At 45.1% G+C, this 27,500-nt stretch overlaps 1 protein-coding gene across 7 annotated transcripts in view; it reads left to right on the top strand.

The window, feature by feature from the left end:
• Positions 1 to 27,500, top strand: part of suco (SUN domain containing ossification factor) — a 55,749-nt gene that overhangs the window by 13,563 nt on the left and 14,686 nt on the right. For 3 of the 7 annotated variants that reach the window (XM_076279042.1, XM_076279049.1, XM_076279048.1), the window contains exons 2-15: positions 8,658 to 8,772; positions 11,850 to 11,969; positions 12,414 to 12,826; positions 13,757 to 13,885; positions 14,968 to 15,100; positions 17,024 to 17,135; positions 18,893 to 19,020; positions 19,342 to 19,409; positions 20,381 to 20,488; positions 20,639 to 20,744; positions 23,776 to 23,796; positions 24,105 to 24,160; positions 26,374 to 26,462; positions 26,715 to 26,783. In XM_076279042.1, the coding sequence (XP_076135157.1) occupies positions 8,658 to 8,772; positions 11,850 to 11,969; positions 12,414 to 12,826; positions 13,757 to 13,885; positions 14,968 to 15,100; positions 17,024 to 17,135; positions 18,893 to 19,020; positions 19,342 to 19,409; positions 20,381 to 20,488; positions 20,639 to 20,744; positions 23,776 to 23,796; positions 24,105 to 24,160; positions 26,374 to 26,462; positions 26,715 to 26,783 (1,667 nt within the window). The remainder of the gene's footprint in view (positions 1 to 8,657; positions 8,773 to 11,849; positions 11,970 to 12,413; positions 12,827 to 13,756; positions 13,886 to 14,967; positions 15,101 to 17,023; positions 17,136 to 18,892; positions 19,021 to 19,341; positions 19,410 to 20,380; positions 20,489 to 20,638; positions 20,745 to 23,775; positions 23,797 to 24,104; positions 24,161 to 26,373; positions 26,463 to 26,714; positions 26,784 to 27,500) is intronic. The other 4 variants (XM_076279043.1, XM_076279045.1, XM_076279046.1 and 1 more) reach the window with 4 other exon arrangements.

A 27,500-nucleotide genomic window follows, 5' to 3' on the forward strand; every position in this document is an offset into this window, starting at 1 on the left:
GAGAGAGAGTACTGGCAGCCTGCCCTTCCTCCCTGCCATTTCTCTCTATCGCTCTGTCGCTCTCGGCCACGTGGCTCAAACAGCCTCTGCCTGGCTCATTTTCATTTTATCTCTCATCTCTCGCCTCAAGTTTATCGCTACCAGTTTCCCCACTCCTCTGTTGCTGGGACTGGGTCTTGTGCCTCTCAATAATTAGATTGCTTTCATCATAACATCCGTCCTGTTACCCTAATGCCCAGGAGGCAGAACATTAGTCATTTGCTTCTCTGCTTCCTTGTTTGATGGCTTTTTCTGTTGATAGTCACTTCAGTTTTGTTCATTAGTCATGCTGCTTTGAATGTTGGAGAGATGAGCGCGAGGGGTTGCTATTTAAAGCATGCATAGCAGGGCTTCTGTGCAGGGGCAGCATTGGATCCCAGCAGTGATTTGATAGTCACTCCAGATAGACTTGGAAGACTTAGGTTTTAGCCAAGACACAGAAGGTTGCCTACTTTTTATATCATAGTAGAATTAAAGATAACCCATTGAGAGGAGCCCTTTACACTTGGCAGACAACCCCCTGACCTCCTAATACACAAGTCACTGAGTTCATACAACAAGATTACTTGAGCTGTTCTAGGCCGATTTCCTCTCCATCGTTAAGCAACTTTCATAGTGACTAAGAGAGACTTATTTTGAGCACTATCAGTTAAGAACAGTAGTAGGTCAATTATGCATTTGGGAAATAGTCAGCTGTCTCACACACACAACACAACACACAACATGTCATATTTTCTGTCGCATATGTATCCCCCCCCCCCAACTGTGAGCAGATGTCTCCCAGCACCCCCCACACTGACTCACCATAACCTTTGACCCTTCCATTTGCCTCCCCCGAAATTTGGGACTGGGACTCAAAGGGCTCGTTTAGGGGTGAGGACATATTGGCGTACACATTTGTACCTCGCTGTATATTCTATGCAGATATTAATTTTCTCAAGATAATTGCAGATGTTCTCTGTATGTCCTTAGTGTTTTGATATGCCTGTTACGAATGTGTTTTATCAGCCCACTAAGCTGTCCTTGAGCTTTTCTAATAAAGGCATCGAGCACTGATTTCACTGATAAAAATGATACAAAATAAACATGGAGAAAGCAAGAATGTAAGAAAATAGAAAACACCATGACCTCCATAAAATGTGCCATGTTGGGATGGAGGATATATCCACGATAAAGATGGTTTGAAAATAAACATGCAAAGTGATCATGATTCATCTTTCAACCGTCTACATCACAAGATTCAACTCCAGCCTCCAACATTCTCAGAGAATGACCTTTGCATTTTACCGTTGTGGCCTAATTGAGTTAGCATGTCCATCTTTAACTTAATAAAGGCATTAATTCAGATTCATCCGTGGACACTCTGAAGGTGGCTGAGCATTTCAGTATCTTCTTTCATTAGTTTCCATTCCGAGGTACTGTGCCTCTTGCCTGATTGCATCCAGAGACATTGCACAAACAGAAGGTCCAAAAATCTCACTCACCCCCGCTATTGTTCCAGCAGCCTCCATTATAATCCATTAGCCTCTCCAGTGTCATAAAGCCTAGCACGTCAACGCCAACCTCCTTATGTTTACCCAACGAGCACATACCCCAGAATAGCTTGTCTACCCTGCAAAGAGGCAGCCAGCCTCATTAACCCTTTAGATCTACCTGAGTTAGCACACGTCTGCTAAGAAGTAGCGGCTCTCATGACACTATAATGCAAGAATTGGGCTAATGCAGGTCGTTAATGAGATTTACCCAAAGAAGATGAGCGCTTGCAAGTGTGTGCTAGTGCCACGGCAAGTTGGGTTGTACGTGCTAAAGTTAGCAGATGGGTCATTTTAACACTCTCAATGAATTAATCCAATGAGATTAGAGACTTTAGCATGCACCAACGACAGTGCACCATCACGGCTTCTGACAAAGCAGTTTTGCCAACTGGTCAAACAACCCTTTTGTGTGCATTCGGCGAAGCCTGCATGTGAGGGGTCAACATGGCTGGTTGGTGTGGGGTTTTGGGGTTTTTGACCTGATTGGCTGTTGAGGCTTCTGACTCGTGAACCCGCTGAACTCCTCTCCAGTGAGCACAAGACCACCCGCTATAATCCCACAATGCTGTGCGATGATGGCACACGCAAAGACATTCACAAACGGAGTAATTTGATGCTTGTAGCCTATATTTAATTCAGCTAGCCCAGGGGTGGGCAACTAATTTCCCCAAGGGGCCATATGACAAACTGGGACTGTTGAGGAGGGCCGGACCCAAAATACCGAACTCAAGTCTGAACTCAATTCTGTCCAATTCTATTCTGTTCTTGTATAACATTAAGTAAATCATATGGTTTTGTTTACTACTCGTAAGAACAGATGAAAATGTGAGGGAGACAAAGGAAAAAAAAAATATTGGAAAAAAAGTTATACAATTTGGAGTTCTAGCTTCTCCCCACCACAGTCTTTTAATGGCATCTAATCATAACGTGCGCAGTCTGCGCCTTAAGCCCAAATCACACCCAAGATTCGCAACGAGATGAGCAGCAACTTGATGCAACATTCTAAAACCTTGCAACTGTGACCAGACATGTGAATGCTTTGCGACGGCTTGTAACGACGTGCAACATCTAATTCACACTGCTGTAACCTCCTTTCTGTAACGGTTTCGTGTCATTGCGAATCTTTAAACAGACGATCTGACGGGTTTTAGAACATTAAATACAACCCGAAACTAAAAAACAGACCAGGCCTCTACTGGAGACCGGCCTTTAACCCAAACCTGTAGCCACGCCAGGCGTTTAAAAGAGACAGGCGTCTCTTAGGGACTCGGCGATTATTTGAAGTTTTACGGTATGTTATTGTGCCTTTTATTTGAATGACTCAGTAAAGATGACAGGGTGGACCTGGGGATTAGATCTACCTGCGCAACTTACAAAGTGAAAATTACATATCATATCTTCTTCACGTTTGTTAGGGTGTTGTCCTGTTCACTGTGTTGAGATAAGTAACCTCCCTGTTAAACTTGTTGGACAATTTGTCACTATATACAGCTAGCTTAGCTATCAATGAATAATGATGGATGAGGGAACATATAAACCCAGACTCAGAAAAAAAGAAAAAAAATATTTTCGTAAACACACTAGATGGTCTTTCAAGAAGACATTGTACACATTTCTGCAACAACTTTGTGAACTTTGTCAGCAATGAAGATTTGTAAGTTGCAACGGGACTCCAATCAATACACCAGTTGTGTGTGTTTTTTGCTTTGTTTGTCTCTCTCTCTCTCTCTCTATCTCTCTATCTCTGGTGCAATGCACTCTGGCAGCCTGAACTCCACTGAAGCTGAACAGGCTATCTCCGAGGGATTTCGCCAGGCATTCATTCCCACACAGATCTATTGAGTAGACCCGTGGAGTGAGAGAATTGACCTGGCATACAATCTAATGATGTGCCCTGTCAAGAGCAACACTGGCTGAACGAGGCTGAAGGATAGCACCTCTCTGCCCAGTTTACACCCTGGCAACCACTCACAGTCCCAGCATCTCCGCTGTGAACCAAGACGGTGTTTTGTTTTGTTTTATGCTTAATTGTTTTTCAGTTTGGTGTCAAACTGGTGCCTGCTACCTTTTTGATGCAATCTGAAGCTTGACATATTGTAAGTGTTGGTGCGTATTACAATATAAGGAGTCATCACACTAAGTTACCCCCAATGAGAAGCTGTCAGGGTTGATGGCTTTGGTGGGTTGGTGTGAAGCGAAACCTCCACCAGTAATGGCTTTTTCTTGCTTGGGCAGAAAGGGACGTGAGTGGGCTTCTGGTTTTCCTTTTGCTGTAAGTGCTTTTAAGTGCTCATCTCCTTCTGCACTCCCTGACCTCCGGTGCAATGTAATGAGCTGTGTGTGTGTGTGTGTAGGGGTGCAGTAACTCATTTGTGAATCAGTCATGACTACTTCCAGAACCCCCCCCCCCACACACACACACACACATCAACCTTCGAGTAAGACAGGAAGTTGAGGCACAGAGCCCATCTGCTGAGTCAGGGGGCCATAGGCTTCTTTGGTCTCTGATCATTCCCCTTCCTTTACCGGAGCACAGTGCTGATTACACACACACACACTCTCTCACACACACATACACACACACACACACACACACACACACACAGAGCCCCTGTAACCCACTCACTTATGCAACCCCCAAAAGTAGGTCAAACTCTGCCACCACCACCAAGAAAGAAACCCAGCCCATTGAGCTGCTCGAGGAGTTTTTTTTTTTGTTTTTTTTTCCTCTGCTAAAGGAGTGTAAACATTTATTCCAGATGGGGGAGGGCAATCTAGCAAATCTTCACAGGTATTTTTGTTGCCCTTGCGTGTGGAATTGAGTGCCTTTAAGAGCCTTGTAGCTTTTCAATCGCTCCTATTTTTTTCCTCACAGAATGTGATCGTGCTTTTAGCAAGCAAGCAACGCAATTTGTCAGTATTTGTTGCAGCTTAATCAGCACTGTGACATGAATGTGCTGATCAATTTTAAATTCTGCACAAAATATTGACATTGAGAACATTCACCAACAGTTTAAATGTTCTCCTCTTTAAACAAGTTAAATCAGGTTTTACAGGAAGACACACCAGCAACATACCTGACCCACGTAGTAACCACATTCATTTGGATTTTCATCTCATTAGTACAACCACTTGATTCTCTGTTTTTACATATTAATTATTTATTTATTTTGGAAAGGTTTATGACTTGGGCTAAATCAGCTGCATGATAAGCTAAGGGGGAAATGTCAGGTCATTGTGTGCTGGAGACTGGTGTAGTGTGACTGTTGAGCTATACTGGAGGCCAGCGTGGGGCATATCATTTCTGCCTGGGCAGAGACCTTGAATATTGTTTCCATATGGTTTTTGTAGGCCATGGAAAGTCCTGTGTCGCACTAAGGATCACTTTATTTGACCCAGAGCAGTACAGAGAGGCTCTTTATGGCTCTTATTTGACTTAGGTAAACCTGAGTCTTATTTTTTGTGTACTTCTCCTACAGCCTTGGTCATTTCCCACCCCACTGCTCTGACCTTTAGGCCCTCTCTTGCATTAATGTTACGTTTTTTGAAAAAAAGTGTAATAAACATAAATAATCTCACAAATGAGACCTTTAGACTTTCAAGAAATTTGTATATTTTCTTTCCTTCAAGATGTCATCTGTCTCCGTTAAACCCTCTGTAGACTTTTTAACATTTTAGAAGTTTACATGTTCTGATGTTGTGTGCTTTTCTACTGTAGTATCCACTACACCAAACACGGCAAGCATGCCAGCAAGGCATACTTGTGTTCCCTGTGGCTGTTTAATAAAGCGCAGATTTAGAGTGACAGCCGGCCACAGTGTAAAATTAAAAGTGTGATAATTACCCATCTACGAGAAGAATTTCCTCTGCAGGCAAAGTTTAATTTTGGCATGTAGGGATTACAGTGCAGTAATCCATCTTCATGTAGATTTTTGTTCCTTGTAAAACACGATTAGTGTTGATAATAAGATATATACAAAAGATATATTAACAAGCCAGGGTTAAACCAGACTGTAGTACTTGTATCATTACTGAATAGTTGATGTTTTTTTTTAATGGGTACGATCATATAGACTGCACCACGTAATGTCACTTTTCTTCCATAGAGTTTCACTATTGCGTAATGTTCAATCATATGTTTGGTTACATTAGCTCCTCTGTCCCGGTCATGTCAGCATCAACTTAATAGCTGAAGTTCACGACTGAATGTCATCCCTCCAGAGTAACTAGATTACCTAAGCATCACGTCCTTGGGAATATTAGCGGTGACCTGAACCAGGGTCCATTACCCCCAGTACGTAAGATTTTGGCTGACCCCTTGTGTATATTTACAAGCCCAGAAAAAAACACTTTTCCAAAAAACTATTCCGTTGTTGCATCTCATGCTACGTTTCAACCAGTTAGCATCATCACATTACATTAATTGATTTATGGTCAATTATGTCTTCCAACTCATTAGGTGTTCCCCTATGCCCCTGTGTATTTCTCCATTTGCTCTGTGGCCTATAGCACACATCAGCTCTTCCCATGTGACATTTGAGGCAGTACATGCTTCTAAGCTATGGATCTAAGATTAGCTTTAGGTCATACCTAAGGCTTCAGACCTGGGGCTTCAGATGAGGGAGATCCAGGGGCTCATGTTTCCACATGTCGATAACTCATGCTCATCCCCCATTATAGTCATGGTATTTATGTATGTGTTCAAGGCACACAGGCACGATGGTGACGCCCTGGCTTCCTAGAGACTAGGCTACCTAGTTTACCAGAAATGCTCTATAGAACATGGTGTCCTCAAATAGACAGACATGCATCAGACAAGGACACATCACACTCAATCTAAAGTGGTATGTCGTTCTTGACCTCACCGTGGTTTTGCACTAAATTTAAATGGCCAGCATAACTGCATAGGGTTGCATTTAGGCAACGTACAACAAGCTCTCAGCAAGCTCTTTCCTCATTATTGGCCTGGCCAGGACTGAGTTTCACTGTGCATATATGCTTCCGATTAGCTGTGATGAGTTAGTGATCTTGGTCTTAATTGTTACTGATGAAGCAAAATGGAAGTTAATGGGGATCTAAGCAGACCTCCGAGGGAGGGTGTGAAAGAGGCGCTCGCGACCTAGCAGGGTGGCGACAGTGAGCTAACATGTCACTGCATGTGGTCACGTCCCGCGGCTGACATTGATCGGACATTAGTCAAGGTGAAGGGCTCACATTTCTGTCAAAGTGTACGTGGGTGAAAATCACCGGGCCCAGCTGTTGCTCATATTCAGATCATTCACTGACAGGATTCTTGGGCCGGGTTGGGTCAATACTCAACCCATTATCCACACCACCTTTGTGTGTGTGTGTGTGTGTGCATGTGCTATACGTTTCCCATGGTGAAGACATAAGGCCTGTGGTATAGGTTGCTAAGAACTGAATGTAGCTAACACAGTAACGTGATTAGCTTGGCCCGTGTCAATTATCGACCTCATGTCTCCACATATGCTAACAGGTGTTAGGCGTGTGTGTGTGTGTGTGTGGTCCGAAAGGGGACAGAGATATTTTAAAACTGTGTAAACACAACAAGTATGATGTGAGATGTGTGAAGGTTATAAGCTCATTTTATAAACTACTACTTCATGCAGTGCTGTCTACAGTTGAAAGGATCATTGGCTCATATATGTATTATTTTACTGTAACAAGCCGTTGCCTTTGTTATACTTCCCTTGATGTAATCCTCCTCCGGCAAGATGGTGGTGGTAGAAGAATCCATTAAAGCACTTCATAGCCCTCCCCTTCATCAGCTTCACATAGGTTGTCATGTTCTCAAAATGTATAGACGGAGGCAATATTACAGTGATGCCTTTGTCAGAGGGACACAAGGCTTGTTGTGTATGTTCTACACTTTTAATAAAAACGCGGCAGGTGGAAATTCCTACTGCCATTGATCAAGTGCCAAGTAGTCAGCCTTTGGTAGGGCGCCAACTATCTGTCAGTCAAAGAAGGTTTTTTTTTTCTTTTCTCGTAATGTTGATTGAGAACATTAGCACTATAATTCTTTGTTAAGGAAGGGAAAGTGAAATTGAGATTACTCCTCAGCAGCAGCTGGGCCAACCAGTCTGTTGGAGCCAAAGAAAGTCTGGAGTCTTGACGCTCTGGAGGATTTTGTTAACACTCACAGCCGCGGGCCTATAGGATAGGAGTGGGCTATTGCTTATTTTGAACCTTGCCTGAGCATAGGCTGGGGCTGCTTCATTATGGCAAAACTCATCATCATGACTATGTTGAGGTCACAATTATTTAACAGCATTACTCAGTGATTTTGAAAACCTCATCCATTTTCTAAACTTAAAAAAAAACAACTATTAATTAACTGAAAAACATATATAAAAAGTTCATGCAAATAAGATAATGTTTAAAATAGTTATTATTGTAAAGCAAAAGGGTGCACTGGCTTTATAACTATATAAAATAATGCCTGGATTTGCCTGGAATCTGCGGCTCCGCCTGCCTCCGCATGCACATATACAGTGCCGCTAAAATTCCAGGAAAGCGCGGCAGGCGCTGACCTTAACGTACGCCAGTGTAACAAAGGGCCCCTGCTGAAGCAAGTGTACGAGCACATGGTATGGGCAGTCTGTTTGTCTTGTGTCTGCGGACGCGTGGAGAACACCAGCACATGTGGAGAACACCAGGTCCTCAGCACCTCCAATGCCCTTCCCTCTGCCCAGTCCTCACCGGTCATAAAGACGGGCTTATTAACGCACATACCGTTCTCTCACACAAAGAGTGATCACCACTACTGATACGGCCCCCACTGACCTGCAGGTACTGGAGTTTGTCACCAGGCAGAAAATGAATTGTCTGAAGAAAATGGCATAATTGACGTTTTTTGACAAAACATGATGTGATGCGATTTCTGTTGCGTTGTCATGCACATGGTGTCTATTTGTATCACTTTTTAGTTCCATGATGCTCTGTGGAGGAGTGATACTCATGTGCTCTTGTCTACCTGTAAGGTGGGGGGGGAACAGCGTTTGAACCTGTCCTGTCCCCGCAAGTTTTGACACGTGCGGTTTGTTGGTGTGTGTGTTGCAGGTACCCCGGTCATTATGTCCATTGTTCAGTACAGAGCGCCTCTGGCCCAGTACTCTCTGCACAGGATGGAGGCCCCCAGGCAACGGAGCAGAAGGAGGAAGTCGCTTACGACAAGGTACACACACACACACACAAACACAAACACACACACACACACACACTCACCAACCTTACACAGACACACTTACTCACCAACCATACACACGCACGCACACACACACTCACTCATTCACACTCACACTACATATATATACACACACACACACACTCTCACCCACCACACACACTTGCACTCCCCCTACATATATATATATATGAGACACACACAAAGTCCCCCACCTCCCTTAACTCTAATCAAGCATGACTCTCATCAACTCATAACTCCTGTGGCAGCAGAAAATACACAAACAAGCTAAAGAGCTTATGGACATCTCATCCACCAACTCACTGTCATGTATACGGCAACAATCAAACTCCTATGCAGTTGGTTTAAATAAGCACAAAAGTTTTTTGTTTTTTTTTTCAAAAAAAGCTCAGTTGGGGTTAATCCTTCCTCAAAGGCCTTGTAAATTCCTTGCCTAAAACTAACGGCAATTAGTGACCTTGTTAGCCTCTGGCTCCTGCCTTTCTGGTTGGTCCAGACATAGAGAGCCACTGGGACATGCAGAGTAATTTTGTGGAAAGGAAGGTCACAGACATTTTTCACCTGTAATGCAGAAGTAGGGGTGTGTGTGTGTGTGTGTGTGTGAGCGAGAGAGAGAGATATGTATGTTACGTAAGGCACTCGTTGTCTATATCAGTCCTTACACATAGGGGCCCTGCTAGATTGAGCAACATTCGCTTGTTTGTAAGAGGAGCCTGCTCTATCAGACAGCCTGTCTCCGGGTATATAGATTATCTATATGCCGGTCATGGCATGGGGAGGATCTCCTTTACCTTTACACTGGGGTCAGTTATGTATACGGTTTGAGAGAAAGTGGGACATTATGTCCAATATTCCAATATGTGGTTTAATTTAATGTTCTGCATTATGTCCAATATTTCAATATGTGGTTTAATGTTCTGCATTTCTCATTAGTGGGTCACTTTGATACTAAAAGTATGATTCTATGTAATGACTGTATGATATCTGTACTGTCCCTGTGTATATCTGTGTGTGACCGTATTTAGAGATAAGCGGGAATATTATGACTTCGCAGTGTTTCACTGTTCTGCATGGCTGTGTCAGTAGCTATCTGCTCCGGATTGCCAGGCTGCCACTAATCAGGGTCTGAGTCAGTGTAGTCCACGTGAGATGGGATGACCAACGCCATCTCCCGTTAGCCTGGAAGGATACTTAAACCCTAACTATTTCCTTGTTTGGTTAGAGCAGCTGATGGATCTTTAGGTGAAGTCATGCTGTCTCTCCCTTGATGCGCATCATTGTAAATAAACTCTGTTCCTGATTTTTCATACTATTGGTCTGACTGGGTCTCTATTAAATCTATGGTATCAAAATTACCATCAGGTTTCTAGGGAGAATTATGGCTAAGTTGCCATAGAGTGTGTGGGTCTTCTTAGGTCTTCATTGGTGACCTACCAACTAATCCCCCTTAAAACAATCTCTCTTGAGGTTAATGGTAAGCTGGTTTTAAATAGGACCCCTGCAGTTAGTCAAACCAGAGACTTTCTGATGAGGAGACACAGCACTCAAAAGAATCTCTCATAGAAATGTATAGGGTTTAGTTTGTAACGCAAACATGGCAGTCGTCTACACATATTCCGCCACTTCCGCCACCAAAAGTTGACATGTGATGTGAATACATCGTGCCAATCATGTGTTGTGATCACGCAGCTGGAGCAAGGTTGGTGTGTCGTGTTTTGTGAAGCCTTGCACACACGCAGTTCTTCCCGAAATAGATGCTCGATAAGTGCCCAAAAAGAGTTATAATATGGCTGCCGAGTGGAGGGACTTTGGTCAAACTTGGTGTTGGAGTAATTACATATTCTTACCCCACTCCATGCAGTTGGGAGATTGTATGATATATGTTTTTGTTTTTAAAAAAAGTGTTCCTGTGGCTTTTTAACATCCCCTAATTGTGTGTGTGTGTATATATGTGTGTGTGTGTGTGTGTGTATATCTTAACAGCCTCCACTGCCCTCACACTGTCCTTGTTGCACAAAACCTTGAGTGCAGCAAAGTACAAGCTGTCAACGCACAGCGACTTGTGATGTATGGTTATAATGAATGTAACTTGTGATGTATGGTTTCAAGGCTCCTACTGTGTAGATGTGCTCCACCTCCTCAAAGGGGAAGTTAACTTCAGTCACATGTTGTAAATCTTCTTGTGTCCAGTTCCAGGTTGAAGGTTCTAGTTCTTTTAGTTGTGTTGAACACATTTCAAAAATTTTAGTACAGTATTGAAGAAAAGTACAAATAGTCAAATGCTTCTTCACGCATCAAGTCAACAATTAGCAGCATGTATATGAACATGCTGAAAACATCTAAAATACATCAAAAGTACCCCAACAAAAGTTGACCGTTAAGTTGGCTTGCCTATCTTTTATTGAGGTTTTCATATCTGGATTTGTCATGGTTGGGTCTTGCACAACTTCCTTATGCCTTCATCAGAAATGGTTAGTTAATAGTTAATGCTTAAAGCCGGTAGACTTTTGGGGACAGGGCTTTCTCTGTCAACGCTCCCACACTATGGAATACTCTACCGCCCCATGTCCGCTCTGCCCTGTCCCTGCCCAGTCCCTTTCCATGTTCAAAAAGCGCCTCAAAACATTTGTTTTCACTAAGTCCTTTGACCCCCCCCCCCCCCCCCCATTTGTTAAGCGACCTTGGGTACCATGAAAGGCGCTATATAAGTCCAAGTTATTATTTTATTATTATTATTAGGCATGTCCAGTTGTTTAACCCTTAAAGGTGTAGGCAAAGATCCTTTATTACTAGCTCCGCTTGAACCCTCTCTGGTGTAGGTTTTTGAACATTCTAACATAAGATTCCGTTCCGCAACAATTCAAGGTTCTAAAATTCTATGTTGAATTCAATGAACCCAGATATTCTTTAGAACGTTCATTTTCCAGCATTCCCATGACACGGGTGTGACGGTACACCTTTTAAGGGTAATGGTGCCAGGAGAGGTGTTTTTTTTACTGTGTCTCTCTAGTGTAAGTGTTAAGTGACCGATGTGATTGGGCTCTTAGGTGGAAGAGTCAGGGAGGACGGACGGTCAGTCATCGTACGACGTGGGGGTGGAGTCCGAGAGAGCATCACTAGAGGACCAGCCCGCAGGAGACGCCTCGAAGGAGGACGAGCATAAGCAGGTTAGTGCTTTTGCGCATCACCTTTACAGCTTATCATTTATACATGCAATGCAAACCCTTGCTTTCCTAAAGGAACACACCAACTTTTTGTCAACACCAGTTACACCTGAAGTGGGTTACTACACCAGTTAGGCTATAGCTAACCTAATGCAAATAAGCTAATTTCCCCCAAATTGGGCGTGTTTCTTTAACAACTATGCTTTAACAACTAAAAATGCTCATTGAGTATAGTATTAGCTGATCTAATATGCTATCTTAAACACGTGCTACAAAGACATACTTTATTATCCTTATTTACACATTGTTTGACACTGACATGACTAAAACAGATTTCATGTTTGGTGAAGCTCTACATCGCTTGGGTAATAGCTCCACTGCCCCATGCTGGAGTTGCCCTAATGCCCCATGCTGGAGTTGCCCTAATGGAGGTTGTTGTTTGTCCAGACTGTGAATCCAGAGGAGCAGCCTGTGGTGGTGTTTGAGCAGCAACAGGAAGTGGAGGAGGTGGTGCTGATGGTGGAAGAGGTGCGGTCTGAGCCAGAGCAGCCCGTCACTGAGCCAGAACCAGCCGCGGACCCCCAGCAGGCCCAGGACTCTCTAGCGGCCTCCCACACGCATCAGCCCGAGCCAGAGGTACACGCCGAACTGCCCCCCTCAACCTCTACGGACCAGGCCTCGGCCTCCACCTCCACCTCCTCCTCCACCACTACTACAACCTCTACTGCTGCTGCCCCTAAAGACCCCATCCCCGAGCCCCAGGCGGAGCCTCACAGCGACGCCCCAGCGACCCCCGAGCACGCTGCCGAAGTCCCAGGCGGAGCACCTACCTCAGTCCCCTCGCCCGACGCCCCATCCAGGTAAGGTGGCGCCAGCATGCCACAGTCACCGCCAGAGGCGGTGGCACCGCCAAACGCTTGAGCCGCATTGATCAAGCCAGCTGCTGATGACCGTGCATGCCGCCATTTTAGCAGTCAAACTTTATTCATTCATTCATTGACCAGTCTTTTGTCTTACTCCCTCCCCACCCCCCCTTCCTTGAGCTTTCTTTTCAGATTTGCCCCCCAAAACCTAATTCCCCTTAGTTAATTTTTGGAATTTCACATTTGTATTATGGACTTTCGTGCTTGCCGTCTTTCGGTCGCCACGTTTTGGCCTCCGCAGCATTCCGCTCTAGTGAACTGTCAGAGAGTCTCTGATTGAACTTTGCCTACCGTGCTGCTGCATGTTGCGGTGAAGAAACATCCTGCTGTTCTATATCGCTCTGTTTTAACGGGACGTTCTTATCATGAGTGGAAGGCGGGAGTAAATTTGCCCAGCTTGGAGCTTTTGGCCAGCATTCCTACTAAAGGCAATCGCCCACGCTTTCCTGATGGAGGTCTTCATGACCAAGCTAATCACAAATCCAACCCTAGACAATCCTCTGATCCTCAAGGCGGTTTGTGTGCTGCTGACAGTCTCTCTCTCTCTCTCTCTCTCTCTCTCTCTCTCTCTCTCTCTCTCTCTCTCTCTCTCTCTCTCTCTCTCTCTCTCTCTCTCTCTCTCTCTCTCTCTCTCTCTCTCTCTTTTTTTTTTTTCTCTCTCTCTCTCATGTACGCACTCTGACATGCAATCCTCCATGTCCCCCCACGCTCACCCCCTCTGTTTTTCTTCTCCTCTCCTCTCCTCTCCCAGTCCTCTCCTCTCCTCCTCTTCTTTTCTCCTCTCCTCTTCTCCTCTCCTCTTCTCCTCTCCTCTCCTCTCCTCTCCCAGTCCTGCTGGGTAAATGGCCTATTATTTCTTTCCCTCAGTGCACTAGAGGTTCCCAGTGCTGCTTTCCCCATAGAGAGCTCTAGTGCCAGTGAGTGTGTGGTGGGTATCCCGCCCACCGGGGTACCCCCCTCCAGCGAACCCCTTGACTTTGGCAGCACACTCACAAGGTGAGTACTCGCCCCCCCCAGGCACCGAAAAACCAAACAAAAAAAAACAAAAACAAATCAACACCTGACAGGTAATGTGGCGAAGGACGGACAGGCACACAGTGCCCGGTGTGGAGGCTCTTCCTGCGTCCACACACACTCTTCCTGCCCACACACACTCAGGCCACCGAGGCTGGAGTCCGGTTGGCATCTCCCCTCTCCCCTCCCCACCCTTTGGTTTCCCTGGTTCATGTTGCCCACCTCATATGTTTTGCTGGATTCCACTTCCCCCACATTGAGTCATAGCATGTTGTCAGCCAAAGGGGGGATTGATGACCTCCCTCAAACATGTACATGCCTATGTAAACCAAAAAAATATATGTAAGGGATAATGGATGTTCACAGAAGTTGCGCGAAGCGGAGGGCCGTTTAAACCTCGTAGTGCATTAACTTCTGTGAACAGACCACCGTGGAGTCCATTATCCCGCTTATTCCACTGTTGCCACTTGCGTTGTGTTCATTTCCTGTTACAATTTAAACGTTTTAATCGCTAAAACTGTCTTGTTTGTAGAACTAATTTCTTCCGACACATATCAACTAATTTCTCAACTCACAGGACAAACTGCCGTTACTAGTTCTAAATGGATGGTTGCTACGGCCAAAGGCCAGTCGTTAGTTCTATCTCTCCCGTTGTCAAGCGGGCGTATCCCAAGATTCTGATGAACTTTAGCTTTGAAACATCGCTATTTTACTTAGCCTGCTGTCATCCATCTAGCTAAAAGCCACCTCCGTCATATGCTACAATGTTGCAATGTTCTGAACGTCTGCATTTTACAGCTCGGATGCAACGTGACAGTTCATTTAAACTTCACGAGTTCGGCGAATTAATATACAAGTGTGATACGGCCAAAAAAATGGATCTACTTCATAGGTGTGCAGATAACATACGGTTAATGGTCGTTCTAAACTACGTAGGGCAATGGGAAATTCAACCAAGCAGTGGAATAAATGTAAAATATATATATTTTTTATTGTAGTTATATTGTTGTTATGCAACCGTGCACTCGCGGTCCCCTCCATTGCCTGTGGTCTCTTATCTGCAGTGATGTGGAGAATATGTCCATAACGCTGGGTCGGGGGACAGGGACCAACGCTGACCTCCCTCCCCCTCTGGACCTCGTCGTGCCAGATCCTGACCAGAGCGGAAACGCATCTCTGAAGCCAGAAGAGCCCCAGGTAAGCGAGAGACTCCTACCTGCACCACAGACATCTCTCTCACACACACACACACACACACACACACACACACACACACACACACACACACACACACACCACCACCACCACCACGGTGCGGTGTATCCCACAATCCCCCAGGGCATAGTGGAGCGTTCACTGTCGGCCTGTGACGAGAAAGCGAACACAAGCGTCCCTCTCTACTTTCTCTGCTCCCTTTGTGTGGCAACTGAATGGATTTCAGAGTTCTTTGCATTCCTCCGTGGCGAGCAGACAGCTTGCGATTTTTGTTTAGATTAGGTGAATTTATAGGAATGTGTGTGCACGTTGTGCATTGTCCTATTGAAATCCCCAACCTCTCATGGCTGCATCTGCTTTGTTTAGTGTAGAGAGATTAGAGAGAAACAGAGAGAGTGGGACCATGTAAGGCAGGGCTGACTGACTCTGTTCGGTCAGAGTTTTCACCACTTCTACAGGCCTCATAAAAGTTTAATTTGGTAAATGTGGTCTTGCACTCTTAAAGAGTGGATGATGGTGAGTATAAGTGAAACATAAGTGTTCATTGAATCGATTGTAAAATCGATTTTTTATGTCTAAAGACGTTTCCATTTTCAACGCCAAATATAGGCCAATCCACAAACAACTAACAGGCATTAGGACGAACGTAAAGAGGGCGCTTGTAGACGCAAGCCAGCAATATTTCTGATGATTTATTGGCGTGAAGTTTCGTGCACAATGACAAACAGAAGTGCAACATTCTCGAAAACCAGTAAGCCGAGTGGACTGCCATTACATCAGTGACATGACTGCAGGCTTCAACGTAGCTGTGTCTGTGTTTATTATTAGAAATGTCAAACAAATTTCGCCTACGTAGAACTCGATTGCACAGTTTGCGTAGCCTACCGCTTTGTTCTTCTCCATAGTTTGATATACCAAAAATCCGAAGTACTTCCACATCGAACTCCTCAAGTTATTAGGGCCTATCACTCGTCTCTCTACACGTCGCACAGGTTGATCGCGTTATCCTCCATTTTTTGGCAAAACATGAGCAGCACAGCAGCTGATTGAAACAGCTGTTCCCGGTGCGTAAACTTGGTGGGAATTTTCTTTTTAGCTTTCGCAATGCTTACTGCACTTCGGAATTCTTTTATATTCTTATATTCTTGTTTGTGAATTCTGTTACATCTATCTTTTTTATTTGTTTATTTCGTTTAAAATGAATAGTGTAAATATTTGGTTAAAATCGATTCCCTATTTTAGTTTTCGAAACTTGTGTTGTTTGGTCCAATCGATTGTGCAATCGATTTTCGAACGTAAAGTGACAGCCCTAATGGTGAGACAGAGAGAGGGAGGGAGAGAGGGAGAGTGAGTGTGTGAGAGAGAGAGAGCGAGAGGGAGTGTGTGAGAGAGAGAAAGGGAAAGGGGAGAGAGAGGAATGTGTGTGTGTGTGTGTGTTTGTGTGTGAGTGGGTGTGTTGTTTAAGGAGGTATGTCATTAACTAGCATCATGTACAGAAGCAGATTGGTGAGTAGAAGAAAAGGCTAAGGCATTTCAAAATAAATAACCTGTCGGAAGTCTCCCTTTTTTCACCCCATGCGCCTGAAAGGTCAATGGCTGCACTTAAAAACAGTGGCCAGACAGATTGGCCAATCCATTTCCCCTGCAGAATTTCTAAAGAGGATTGTGAAGTTGCACATGGGATTTGTTTGGGTGACTGTGTGGCTAGCTGGCAGGCCTAGAGCGACTGTTTCATATTCACATTACATAAGACATCACCGTTCACAGCTCAGTAACTCCCAGAGGTCCTGTGAGTGTGTGTCACGTGTTGTGTCGATGTGTGTGGACTCTAATATATGTCTGTCTGTGTGTGTGTGTGTGTGTGTGTGTGTGTGTGTGTGTGTGTCTCTGTCTCCCTCTGAGCAGGTGGTAGATTCCTCTGGCTCCAGGGAAACTGACCCTTCTGTGCCCAGCAAGGAGGACATCCCCACGTTTGATGAGTGGAAGAAGAAGGTGATGGAGGTGGAGAAGGAGAAGAGTAAGTCACATTGAGACACACACACACACACACACACACACACACACACACACACACGCACACACATTGTCACAAAGAGGACAAAACAAATTGGTGAAGCTGGGCAGATGACTTGTACTTGACTATCAGTTACAAGTTAAACAGTAATTACACGTAATTACATGTAAGTACACACACATGCACACACTTACATACACACACACACTTACACATCTTTCCATGCATGGCATTTAAGTGCATGCTCTCGGTTCACTGTACACGTGCAGAAACTCAGGCCTCCACACATTCCTCTGGGACGCCATTAGTATTCTACTCCAGTGAACGCAGAATGCTTTTGGAGTGGCTGCTGCACCACAGCCGAGCTCAGTCTTACAGTCAATGGGTAACCCTTTAACTCTTTCAGCTCAGTCTTAGTCAATGGGTAACCCTTTAACTCTTTCAGCTCAGTCTCACAGTCAATGGGTAACCCTTTAAGCTCAGTAATGGGTAACGTTAACCCTTTTAGCTCAGTTCCTTTACTTGTCTCTCCTGCTCCTCTATGCCACGTGGGGGGCCACATTTTGCTAGCACTGTCGCCACGGGCCTTTTTTAGGAAGTAGAGCGTGCACAGTGAACATTGCATAACATTTTCTTCTCTCCTTTTCTCTCTCTCTCTCTCTCTCTCTCTCTCTCTCTCTCTCTCTGACTCACTCTTTCTCCCCCTCCCCCCCCTCTCTCTCTCTCTCTCGCTCTCTCTCTCTGACTCACTCTTTCTCCCTGTCTCTCTCTTTCTGTCAAACACACACATGCGCACACACACACACACCCCTCTCTGCTTCAGTAATGAACCAGCCCGATTCACTGAAGCAGAATGAACTCTCTTAAAGCTCTTAGATCATGGAGCGTGCCGCCGTGCCGCTGTGTGTGTGTGTGCGCGCTAACCCCTTCAGCTCAGGAATATAATAGGAGTCATCCATGTGTATGTATGTCCACTCATCACATATGTGAAGTATAGTCTGGAGGCTGCAGCAGTGAAAGAGTTAATGAGTCCTTTCTGTTGCTGCGGAGTTATCGGGAGCTGGATTATAGTACATGTCCCTTCTCCGTAGAACCGGTCTCTTTTATAAGTATTAATCCTGACAAGTCAAGTGTAAGTTTGACCACATCCTGTGCACGCACTCCAGAGTAGACCATTGAATGAGGGAGTGCAGTGAACAATGAATGGTTGTGGAAGAAGGACACCAAGGGCCTGGGCAAAGGGCATGCAATTAGGGAACAGGGGGACTGGCTCCAAGTCCACCACAATTGCGTTGTCCCTGTTCTCATTCCAGGAAAGTGGGAAAATAACTGAGCCTTTGATGATGTTGTAATTTCTTGTCCTTAACAGGCCATATTTTGTCAAAGATTAATGAATGTCTCCATTTTTCCCAGAGATGCAGTGGTGTTGAGATGCAGAGGATATGAGAGATGCTGTGTGTGTGTGTGTGTGTGTGTGTGTGTGTGTGTGTGTGTGTGCGCTCAGGTGGTAGGTACATGCACAGGAGTGTCCATACCCTAAGTAGGTTATCAATCAGAGATAGTGTTTGCATACAGATTGTACCCTATAGCGCACAGACAGGTGATAAGTTGTTCCTATGATTTCTGGAAAAAAAGGGGCCGCTGGCATAAACATGTTCAGGGTCGATGGTGAACACACACACACACAGTGCAATGGGTGGACCCTTATCTTGTGGAGGTGTCCTGGTTTTCCTGGCTAACTAGTTCCCTCTATGTTCCAGGTCAGTCCCTACACACCTCCTCCAACGGGAACCCCCACCCAGTGAAGAAGGTCCAGAAGAACTTCAAAAACAATTACGCCTCCGTGGAGTGTGGAGCTAAAATCCTGTCTGCCAACAGCGAGGCCAAGGTACAGCACAGCACAGCACAGGACCACACAGTGCAGAGGTCCCCCAAATGACCCCAGGCAACAAATGTAGGCAGTAGCCATAGATCTTACTGATGGAATAGAACTTGTAGTATTCGTCCATTCAGATCACTGTTAGAAGTCTGTAAGAGGAAATTCAGTCTGCCTTTCTCTCCGTTTGTAAAATGGCTGCTGTAAGGTCACGGGTGAGTTTGGGGAGAAATCAGTAGTTTCTCAGCTGGAGGAATTGACGCGTGAGACCGGGAGCGACGTCCGTCAGACGTTGCGGACGTTGAGTTTGACCTGTGTGCCTCTCTCCCTCAGAGCACGTCGGCCATCCTGATGGAGAACATGGACATCTACATGTTGAACCCCTGCAGTAACAAGATCTGGTGAGTGTGCCCGTGTCACGCCAGCTCCATCATACACACACACACACACACACACACACACACACACACACACACACACACACTGGGCCAGCGGTCAGGGCCAATAATCACGTAGATCTTCCCTCTCCACTCTTCTATCACATAGATCTTCCCTCTCCACTCTCTCTTTGTGTGCATGTCAGCAGCAAAGTCTATTATACGTTTTCAACAGCTCTTGCTTCTGCACTTTGGGCAAAAACCTTTCAATCACTTTCTTCTCCCCTCCGCACCCTTTCTTCCTATTCCCTATCCCCCTCTCCTGATTTCGGCTCGTCTGTGCTTGTGTCCTCTGTCTGCTGTGCTGTGTTGTGCTGTGTTGTGCTGTGTTGTGCTGTGCTGTGCTGTGCTGTGCTGTGCTGTGCTGTGCTGTGCTGTGCTGTGCTGTGCTGTGCTGTGTTGATGTGATTGAGCCCACGCATCTGTGAGTCACACCATTAGCCCTGAGATGTTTGCACCCACCCTCCTTCCTCGTTCCCTTCATTAGCACTGCACGTCATGTCCCTGCTGCTCTCTCTCTCTCTCTCTCTCTCTCTCTCTTACTCTTTCTCTCTCTCTTACTCTTTCTCTCTCTCTATTTCTGTTTTTCTCTTTTACCCTTTCTGTCTGTCTCTCTCCCTCTCTCTTACTCTTTCTCTTTTTCTCTCTTACTCTCTCTCTCTCTCTCTCTGTCTCTCTGTCTCTCCACCCTGCCGCTGGTCTGACATGTCACAGGGTGGAGAAGGGCCACAGGGTGGAGAAGGGCCACAGGGTGGAGAAGGGCGACAGGGTGGAGAAGGGCGACAGGGTGGAGAAGGGGCACAGGGTGGAGAAGGGGCACAAGATGGCCCATGGGGCCCGTCAGGCTCTACAACGAGCCACCAGCTGACCAGCCTCACCACTTTTTCTAACATTTATCTTCCTCCTGTCTCCCCTCTCTGATTCTGTCCATCCAGGTTTGTCATTGAGCTCTGTGAGCCCATCCAGGTAAAGCAGCTGGACATTGCCAATTTTGAGCTCTTCTCGTCCACGCCCAAAGACTTCCTGGTGTCCATCAGTGACAGGTACAGTCTCACACAAGCATGCGTTTTCATATGCACACACATTTATCTGTGTTTCTCAGTCAGTTATGTGATACTGCGTTTATCAAGCTTCCCTCAGTAGTGTTGGCCACATTCTTATTGCTTTGAGTCATACCACCCTTCCCTGTTTAGGTACCCAACCAACAAGTGGATCAAATTGGGAACGTTCCACGCCCGTGACCAGCGCACTGTCCAGAGCTTCCCATTGGACGAGCAGCTCTACGCTAAATACGTCAAGGTAAAAATAATCAAATAAATGAGGATGTGGGCATGAGTAGTACTCCTCCAGGCTCCCATCATGCTTGATCACATGATCAGGGTTCTTCCCTCGTGCGGAGTGGTGTGGACACTTTTTTTAATTAAGTTGAAAGTGACTAGGAGGCCATGTGACGTGGTCCTACAGTGTTGCTCATCAGACAACATGAACTGCTGACTAAAGGCCACTTTAGCTTTACACGTCCTCAGGCAGGGCTCCAGAGTGCGACCAATTTGGTCGCATATGCGACCCAATTTTTCAAAGGTGCGACTAAAAAAAATTGGAGGTCGCACCGGTGCAACCAACTATTCGAGAGAGGAAAAAGTGTCCGCATTGAAACTCTACCTTTGGTTCAATAACAGACACATATTTGGCCAGTATCGTGGTTTAAACAAATCACAGATAGTGAAGGGTGGGACCTCCCCTCTGATTGGCCGTGGCCCAGTGCCTGTGTGTAAATTTGAAAATATGTGTGCTGCAGAGAGAGAGAGAGGTCAGAGACCCGTCAGATAAACAGAGTGGATGCAGTTGCATTACAGTGTGGTCACATAGGCCTTTCGGCGGCTGGCTTTAGTTTATCGTTGCCTACGATAGGCCTAGTGAAACTTCCCTTCACCAAGTTCAGTCCGAAATAATTATTTACCAGAAAAATAGTTTGAACGTAAACCCGACGTACAGGAATGCCACTTGCGCCAAATTTATAGGAGTCATTGCAGATAAAAGATGTCTTAAAATTGCGAATAATGCATACAAGGCCTTCCCGAACGACAGAGATACAGATATCGCCGAAAAGGAGTGCGTCATTGACCGCAGTTACATGCAGGGAGTAACACGGTTTTCAACAGCAATATTCGTTTTGCGCGCGAGTTGTGTAAACTCATTCTGATGGCATCAATCAATTTAATCCGGTATTTGGCGCAAACCAAATATTGCTGCTACATTTAAAGCCCGAATATTCCCTGCATGTATAACTGTGGTCATTGTGTACGGTGAATTGAATGGACACATTTAGATCGAGCATGGCAAGTCATTGCAATAGCCTATAATAATAGGCCTACCATTCCGTTACTGCATTAACCTTAGTGATGTTCTTATTGAAAATTTTAAAATACTAAAATTAAAAAGTAAATTGCATTGTGGGGCTGTCAAATGATTATTGCAATCATCATTGCAAAATCACATAAAAATCCCCCAGGCTACTTGGAACATCTCTTTAAATTGTGCTCAAATACATTTCTATGGAAGATGCTAGCCTGGCGAGCTGGTTTAGCCTAGGCCTAAAGATCATGAAGGATAGTATGTAAGACATTGAGCCATGAGATGTGCAGTTTGAAGCCCTTAAAAGACACTGTTAATTTACTCACTGTTATTTTTATTTAATTCATCTTGAGATGTTTTAAGTTTAAATTTCAGCTCAGTGGAGCACTTAAAGCACCAACACTTCATTAAGTTACTTTTCTTGTAGAATTGTAAATCATAAGTCATAGGACAACCTATATAGGACAGTAATTAAGGAAAAAAAGTGAACCTGCTGCGGTGTTAAATGCGATGTGGTTGAAAATTTGGGTGCACCTAACTTTTGTGCTGGTGTACCTAAGAAAAAAAGTTAGGCGCACCAGTGCAACCAGTGCAAAAAGTTAGTCTGGAGCCCTGTCAGGCAGTTCCCATGACTACAGTAGGTGGTGCTGGTCCCCAGGGTCTTCAAAGAGGATCTTCTAATAGAGGATGACCTTTCACGGATGATCCCCAACAATTATCCTTGCCAGAGTATTATTTATCTGTGTGTGTGTGTGTGTTGTGTGTGTGTGTGTGTTTGTGCATCTGTGTGTTTGTGTGTGTGTGTTTGTGCATCAGTGTGTGTGTGTGTGTGTTTGTGCTTGTGCATCAGTGTGTGTGTTTGTGCATCTCTGTGTGTGTGTGTGGAAGCATGTAACTGTAGATGATTTCTGGATGGGGGTGGGAGGTACTGTAAAATGACCAGTGCTGCTGAGGAATCTGAAAGTCACATTGACTACCTCCGGGGTGGAGTGGCGGCAGTCCAGCACACACCCTCATTGTGTGAGAGCCGCAGGAAGACACAAATGCCCCCTTCAAGAGGGGCATAAAGGGCAGGGCAATGTCACTCAAGCCCCATTCTCTTCTGCTTGTGGTAGATTGTAGGTGAAAGTGCATTCACAGTCATTTGTTGAGGAAGCTGTTTAGATTAACAGTGTACTTTTGGATGCTCTTGAAGCATGCTAGTCAGCAGACTAGTGCTGAACTCGTTTAGATAGATATTCAAAACACTGCTTTTGGCTGTCCTCTTTTCTGTTCATTCCTTCTGTGCTCCTCTTTGCTTTGATGTTCACCGTCGCTTTTCCTTGTTCTGTTGTGCGGTAGTTTTGCCTGCGGGTTAATGAGGTCTCTTCAGGCACTTAAATGGTTTTTGTGGGCTGCTTGGCACTTGACTGGCTTTTCATGGCAGCCATGATTTACGCACACTTGTGAAATCGCCAGGGGTGTGTTTTGTAAGCCGTGCCTGAGGTTGGGAGGGTGGTGAGCGGAGATGTTTTGGAAGGAGAGCTTGGGAGGGCAGTCGACCGTGCCACACCACCATTTTATAATCTCTTCCAGTGCCTGTCCCTTGCGCCCCTCTACGGCGTGTGTTTGTCCTGCATCAGATGAGGAAAGCGCTTATCTGACTGTTCTGTGACGTGATGTGGTTTCATATTCCTCTGCCTCACACTCTATATGTGTCTACACTGTTTGCTTCTCTTTCTCTCTGTCAGAGCTCTTGCTAGTTTTGTCTCTGTTGTTTCTTACCTGTTATGCAGCTTTCTCATAGAGCTTGTGTCCCTACCATTAAACAATGCTGCTTGTTTTGTAACAGTAGGGAAAAAACAAATCAATCAAACCAAAAAAAAGCAAAGAAAAGACAAAATTGCTTGACTTGCTTGTGGCATGAATCAAGTCATTTTTTTACTGATTTCTCTCTTTTTCTCTCCCTCTCTCTCCTGTCCTCCTCTTGCATCAGATGTTCATCAAGTACATGAAGGTTAGCATTCTCCTTTTAGTTTGAATGCACGGTAAAAGGGGGCTTTTTGGTGGCAGTGCACAGAGTACCTGTAATGCATGACCGAGACACATTGTTTTTGTCATAGCCGCTCATAGACACACATACTAAAAATAACCAGCTCACACACACAAATTCACTTTGCAAATCAGCTTCGCAAATGCCTCACTGCCCTTGATTTTCCACTGAATGAAGAATTTCATTCTGATTTTTTTTTTTTTTATATAGATTTCACTCGTTGGTGAGAAATGCATTTGTTTATTAAGGGCTCTTTGTCTTCATGTCCATAGGTCGAACTTCTCTCCCACTTTGGGTCAGAGCATTTCTGTCCCCTCAGCCTGTTCAGGTGAGCCAAACTACACTTTGCATTCATTTGTTTGTGGTCTTATTGGACGCTTTCATTACAGATGTCAAATAAATGCTGCCTGTTTTTTGAAGCCACAATGTAGGTCATCCTTTTAACGTTAGCATTAGCACTTGTCTTTTTACTGGCATGCGTAATGTTTGCATTTATGTATATTTTTGTATTGATGCTGTTCTTCAAGCAGACGTTCCCCGAGCGTGGCTGTAGCAGGCAGCTCACTGCGTCGGGATTAGTGTGTGCGTTGTGTGTTCACTGTGTGCTGAGTGTGTTTCACTAATTCACGGATTGGGATAAATGCAGAGACCAAATTTCCCTCACGGGATCAAAAGAGTTTATACCATGGTCTAGGTTGAAAAAAAAGTTTAATCGCCGTTCCATATCAATACTTATGAATGGTAACTATAACAACGATAGTAGGACGACGGTTGAGCCTGGAGGCAGGCTTCGCAACAATGGAATCAACTGTAAACAGCTGAAAAAGCTAACTATTTTAGCTCTAAAACTCATTTAGTATTAATAATTGATTTCATATTTATTTATTTCGTAAGTGACCATGGTATAAACGGGATAATGGAGGAACAGCCTCCCTTTGATGCGTCCATTATCAGAAATAAATGGACTCCGCTTCGCATCGGACGGTTCACGCCTCCACGTTGTCCATTTATTTCTGATAATGGACACCTCCTCGGGCATTATCCCTTACTTATATTTTTTTCTCTTTTAGTGATGTCACAATGCTCACTAGGGGATTGAGTTTGATTGGCTTTATCGTCCAGCTCTACCAGCTGATCCCCAGGAACTCTTTTATTTGGTTCCTTCACTAGACCCTCAGATGTGGGCTCATCCAGCCTGTGCTAGACCAGCCCAAGGGCTTTCGGGAGACTTTACTTTAGGTAGCATTTAAAGCTCTCTCTCTCCCTGCCGGAGGCTTCCTAGGCTGCTTGAAGTATATTCTGCTGTGCCGCTGAAAGGGGCACATGGGGCCCCGAGTAGGGAGCAGTGAGCTGGACTGCTCTCCTTCAGCACTGTATGGGGGTCTGTAACTCTCGCCTCCATATGGAAATTCCGTACATTCAGCCTCGACGTGAGGCCAGGCTGGAGCGTGGCCAGACCCTGGGAGAGGGAGCGAAATGGAGGAACAGCCTCCCTCAGATGACCCAATCCAACAGCAGTCTGATCCTCCCCTGGAGCTGCGCTCCTCCTTATAGTTTTTGTTTAGTCTTTTTTTGGGAAAGCGTAGTACTAATATTAAAATGAAATCCTTAGCGTCGTTGACATGCTGAGGCATGTACACCAATTTACCCTCAGGCCTCCCATTGCCTGACTAATGCACTCTTTGCATACAGCTACCCGCCTCCACCCCAACCCCCACCCCCACCTCCACCCCCACCCCCACCTCCACCCCAGCCCCCACCCCCACCCCCGCCTCCACCCCAACCCCCACCCCCACTCCTACCTCCCTGCGCCTCTAGCTAAGGAAGCAGCAATGAGCCATCAAACCCGTTCCTGAACTGGTCCAATGCTCCACACAAAGCACCCCAGCATTGGGGCAAAGTTCAGGGCAGTATACCTTGCTGCGGCGTGGAACTGCTAGATAAGTTGTACTGATGACCCCCAAGCAGAATGGCCCCCTCATAGAGTTCTGAGACCCCGCCGATGCTGCTGGCGTTTGGTTATCACCCCATGGGCATGGCGGGGTGATTACTGCCCTGTTTGTTTAAGATAGCAGAGCGTGCATTATATGTCCTCTCTGTTTTTCTGTGTCTCGGTGTTCCCTTCGGTATGCCCCCACGGCCTTCTTTATCTAGCCCTCTGCCCCTTTCCCCCGTTTCTTTGCGCTTGATATCTTTTTATTAGATAGATAGATAGATAGATAGATAGATAGATAGATAGATAGATAGATACTTTATTGATCCTCAAGGGGAAATTCAAGAATTATTCAGTGTTTCCCACAGAATTGAATTCTATTTGTGGTGGTAGGTTTGCAGAATTAACTTGAAAACAGTTTTTAGCAAATTAGTGCAGCGTGGTTATGATGCTAACCAGATTTAAGCACAATTTAGTACAACCTGGAAAAGCATTGTGTGGTGGTCAATGTTGATATTGTGGTGGGCCGCCACAATTAAGTCAATGTAAACACTGTTATTATTATTTATTTATTTACTAAAAAAAAAAACTTGCTCTGCCTTTTGCAGAGTGTTCGGGACCAGCATGGTGGAGGAGATCGATGAGGCCGATTCCCAGTACCCCGCGGAGAGGCTGGAGTACCCGGACGAGGAATTCGGTTGGTAACACCTCCACCTCCGCTGTTTGTTCTCGGAGAAATGTCTGTGTGTGTGGGAGCTGGCTGGATGCACAGAGCCAGCTTTGTAGAACTGTAAACAAAACATCTAGTCCAACTTTGATCTGCCCTGAGGGATTTTTTTGGAAAGGCAGAAGTGTTTCTCCTCTGCAACCTGTATGACTGCCTCTCTTAGTCAGTGCGCTCTGTTGACCCTAAGCTTTACGCATTCTGAGATAACCGGTCCTCTCTCAGCAGATGACGTTCCTGGCTACATCCCATCTGAAGACAAATCCTCAAAGAACCTGCTGGGATCTGCAACAAGTACGTGTACACACACATACACACACACACACACACCCCTCACTGCTTCCTCTGCTAGGCCTGCTCTCGGGGTTCATTAGGTATGGCAACGGCGCATAAATCACTTGGAACACTGAAGCCACCATCTTTAGAGTAGGAGGCTGTGGCCTCAGGCAGCACTAATGAGAAGCATGCTACTTATTATATACACTCATGGATTTTATAGCAGGAGGCAGTGTGTATATAGACGTCTATACGCCTGCATTGACATTGGTGTGTTTGGTTTATACATAATATGTATTGGTAACTCTTCACTTGACAGTATTGACATAAGAGTGACATGACACTGTCATGAACATGACACTGTCATGAACATATGACACTGTCATGAGACATGAACCCTAACCCTAAATCTAACCCTAACCCTAATCCTAATCCTAATCCTAACCCTAACTTGTTATGACAAAAACCGAATGTCACTTAATAACAGAAGCGTTGTCATAAAATTGTATGACTTGTTTATGACACATTCATGACAGTGTCATGTCACTCTTATGTCGATACTGTCAAGTAAAGTGTAACCTAAGTATTAAACTTCTCACTATGGATTATTTCATGGTGAAATGGTTTGTGGTGCATATTGTAGTTTCTGTAGGATTATATATGGAGGAACTATAAAAGTATGAAAGGAAATAGTGATGTATTTCTATGATTATTGAATATATAAAATAAATGAAA

The sequence above is a fragment of the Alosa pseudoharengus genome, unplaced genomic scaffold, assembly GCF_046254945.1.
Source record: "Alosa pseudoharengus isolate Yale_2024_CS ecotype anadromous, Long Island Sound unplaced genomic scaffold, YU_APseudo_1.1 YU_APseudo_1.1_scf_11, whole genome shotgun sequence".
Lineage (NCBI taxonomy): Eukaryota > Metazoa > Chordata > Actinopteri > Clupeiformes > Clupeidae > Alosa > Alosa pseudoharengus.